The sequence below is a fragment of the Procambarus clarkii genome, chromosome 15, assembly GCF_040958095.1.
Source record: "Procambarus clarkii isolate CNS0578487 chromosome 15, FALCON_Pclarkii_2.0, whole genome shotgun sequence".
Classification (NCBI taxonomy): Eukaryota; Metazoa; Arthropoda; class Malacostraca; order Decapoda; family Cambaridae; genus Procambarus; species Procambarus clarkii.
In genome coordinates, this window is record NC_091164.1 from 46879748 (window position 1) to 46883700 (window position 3953).

The 3953-nt window shown below is 46.0% G+C and overlaps 1 protein-coding gene across 1 annotated transcript in view; it reads right to left on the bottom strand.

Moving 5' to 3' along the window:
* LOC123751636 (putative golgin subfamily A member 6-like protein 19) overlaps positions 1 to 294 on the bottom strand; it is a 174579-nt gene extending 174285 nt beyond the window's left edge. The window contains exon 1 of the mRNA XM_069325201.1: positions 113 to 294. Coding sequence (XP_069181302.1) covers positions 113 to 278 — 166 coding nt within the window. The 5' untranslated portion in view covers positions 279 to 294. The remainder of the gene's footprint in view (positions 1 to 112) is intronic.
* Positions 295 to 3953: the final 3659 nt, after the last annotated feature.

Below are 3953 nucleotides of genomic sequence, written 5' to 3' on the forward strand. Positions count from 1 at the left end.
ACCAGAGATTAGCTTGTGCCTTATGGTTTTATATAAGGAGCAAATATTTTGTTTACTAACTCATTAAATAAGTCACAAGGAGCTGTGAACATAACTTTGCTCCTACTCTTACCTTCCTCGACGCCTCGCTGCTCCTCCTGCAGCTGTTGTAGAGCTATCTGGTTAAATATGACGTGAGGGGTCAAGTCGAACTCCTCCGTGTGGCCCATGATGGCCTCCGGGAGGGCGGCCGACCAGCCCACCACGACACAGAGGAGAGGCAGCAAACAGACAGACATGACTCTCACCACCACACTCACACTACACACTAACCAACACCCTGCACGACCGCTGGCTGGCTGGCTGGTCACCACGCACTAAGTACACCCGCGCTCAACGCCCACACTGATAAATATATGAACCACCAGGAAACTATCCTTCAAAATACCCAGTTCTTACACATGCTTTTGCAAAGAGTAAAAGTCAAGAGAGAAATGAGCATAAATGAATAAGAAAGAATGTAGAGATCTGTTACTAAGAAGGTTAAGCTACGAGAGTTAAGAAAACTGTGTCTCACAACCTGGAAGGATGTGACAAACTGTGGGGATGTGACCATAACATACAAGATACTGAGGGTAATGTTCAAGGTGAACAGGCACAGCTTTTTTAATGGGAGAAAAAACAATAGAACATAAGTTGAAGTTTGAAACACAAATTAGTAGAAGAAAGATAAGATAATAATACCCTGTATGTGTAGGCAACAAGTGGAATGCACTGAAAGAAGAAGTTGCGGAAGCCACCTCTCTTCAAAGATTCCAAACCGAATTTGAATACAAGAATAGTTAAACTGTAATGCAACAAGAGCAACAAGGCCCGAGAAGGCGAGGTTGAAAGAGCGACGCTTCACTTTCCTTTAGCAACACGTTCTCAGACTGTCCATTCCATCCAGCGGTTGACCCTAAAGACGCATTCATAAATTTTACCATTCTGTTCATTCAAAACAGAATTTTTCTCAAATATAAATTAAAATATTATATAATATCAAATTGTATATATATAGGCATTTGTTAGGTTAGGTCAGGTGTTTAAGTTCTGTTGGCGATTATTTGTATTTGTTGTAAGTTGGATAAAAATTTACAGTTTTGTGGTTCGAAGAAAAGTCGTCAGCGAAGCACTTGTTCCGGAAGTGATTGGACGTCATCAGTCGTGAGTCGTGTGTAAACAGTTTAACATTCTTAAACAGGCAGGTTGGCGGGTGCATAGAATGGTCTTTGGCCTTCGTTTACGCGGACGCGCTGCCCTTAGTCTCTGATTGGTAAGTACCCCCCCCCCCAACCTCGCTACCCCATCACCCCCTTCTTTGCACAAACCAATACCAACCATCCACCTTCGCTAAACCATCTACTACCTCAACACCTCTTTTGCTGCACACACCACGACCAACCACCCTATAATCCCCCTCCCTCTCTAATCTATCCACTACCCTGCACCTATGCTCTACAACTACAACCTGACATCTCCCACTACCTTCCACCTACACACCACCAACCACCATCACCACTACCCTCCACCTTCATACCACCAACCACCATCACCACTACCCTCCACTTTCATACCACCAACCACCATCACCACTACCCTCCACCTTCATACCACCAACCACCAACCCCACTACCCTCCACCTACACACCACCAACCACCATCACCACTACCCTCCACCTTCATACCACCAACCACCATCCCCACTACCCTCCACCTTCATACCACCAACCACCATTCACCACTACCCAACATATTTGGGGGGTGGGCCTTGTGTAGGTTGGTTGTTAAGCAGTGTTTCTGTTGTGTGCGGGTACGTGTGTCCCGGTCAGTGTGTTGTTTCCTGTATGTTGTGTGTGTGTGTGTGTGTGTGTGTGTGTGTGTGTGTGTGTGTGTGTGTGTGTGTGTGTGTGTGTGTGTGTGTGTGTGTGTGTGTGTGTGTGTGTGTGTGTGTGTGTGTGTGTGTGTGTGTGTGTATGTGTGTGTGTGTGTGTGTGTGTGTGTGTGTGTGTGTGTGTGTGTGTGTGTGTGTGTGTGTGTGTGAGTGTGTGTGTGTGTGTGTGTGTGTGTGTGTGTGTGTGTATGTGTGTGTGTACTCACCTATTTGTGCTTGCGGGGGTTGAGCTTTCGCTCTTTGGTCCCGCCTCTCAACTGTCAATTACCTGGTGTACAGGTTCTTGAGCCTACTGGGCTCTATCATATCTACATTTGAAACTGTGTATGGAGTCAGCCTCCACCACATCACTGCCTAATGCATTCCATCTGTTAACTACTCTGACACTGAAAAAGTTCCTTCTAACGTCCATGGGGCTCATGTGGGTACTCAGTTTCCACCTGAGTCCCCTTGTTCGCGTCCCACCAGTGTTGAATAGTTATCCTTGTTTACCCGGTCGATTCCCCGAAGGATTTTGTAGGTTGTGATTATGTCTTCCCTTACTCTTCTGTCTTTAAGTGTCGCAAGGTGCATTTCCCGCAGCCTTTCCTCGTAACTCGTGCCTCTCAGTTTTGGGTTCTGTGTGTGTGTGTGTGTGTGTGTGTGTACTCACCTAGTTGTACTCACCTAGTTCTGCTTGCAGGGGTTGAGCTCTGACTCTTTGGTCCCACCTCTCAACCGTCAATCAACAGGTGTACAGGTTCCTGAGCCTATTGGGCTCTATCATATCTACACTTGAAACTGTGTATGGAGTCAGCCTCCACCACATCGCTTCCTAATGCATTCCATTTGTCAACCACTCTGACACTAAAAAAGTTCTTTCTAATATCTCTGAGGCTCATTTGGGCACTCAGTTCCACCTGTGTCCCCTAGTGCGTGTGCCCCTTGTGTTAAAGACCCTGTCTTTATCAACCCTGTCGATTCCCTTGAGAATCTTGAATGTGGTGATCATGTCCCCCATAACTCTTCTGTCTTCCAACAAAGTGAGGTTTAATTCCCGTAGTCTCTCCTCGTAGCTCATACCTCTCAGCTCGGGTACTAGTCTGGTGGCAAACCTTTGAACCTTTTCTAGTTTGGTCTTATGCTTGACTAGATATGGACTCAATGCTGGAGCCGCATACTCCAGGATTGGTCTGACATATGTAGTATATAATGTTCTGAAAGATTCCTTACACAAGTTTCTAAAGGCCGTTCTTATGTTAGCCAACCTGGCATATGCTGCTGATGTTATCCTCTTGATATGAGCTTCAGGGGACAGGTCTGGCCTGATATCAACCAACAGGTCTTTCTTTCTCGCTGACTCTTGAAGTATTTCATCTCCCAAATGGTACCTTGTATATGGTCTCCTGCTTCCTACCCCTATCTTCATTACATTACATTTCCTTGGGTTAAACTCTAACAGCCATTTCTTCGACCATTCCTGCAGCTTGTCCAGGTCTTCTTGAAGCCTCAAGCTGTCCTCCTGTCTTAATCCTTCTCATAATTTTGGCGTCGTCATCAAACATTGAGAGGAATGAGTCTATACCCTCTGGGAGATCATTTACGTATATCAGGAACAGGATAGGTCCAAGTATAGAGCCCTGTGGGACTCCACTGGTGACTTCACGCCAGTCTGAGGTCTCACCCCTCACTGTAACTCTCTGCTTCCTATTGCTTAGGTACTCCTTTATCCACTGGAGCGCCCAACCAGTTACTCCTGCCTGTTTCTCCAGCTTATGCAACAACCTTTTATGGGGTACTTTGTCAAAGGCTTTCCGATATTCCAAAAAAATGCAGTCCGCCCACCCTTCTCTTTCTTGCTTAATTTTTGTCACATGATCGTAGTATTCTATCAAGCCTGTAAGGCAAGATTTACCCTCCCTGAACCCATGTTGACGGGTTGTCACGAAGTCTGTGTGTGTGTGTGTGTGTGTGTGAGTGTGTGTGTGTGTGTGTGTGTGTGTGTGTGTGTGTGTGTGTGTGTGTGTGTGTGTGTGTGTGTGTGTGTACTCACCTATTTGTG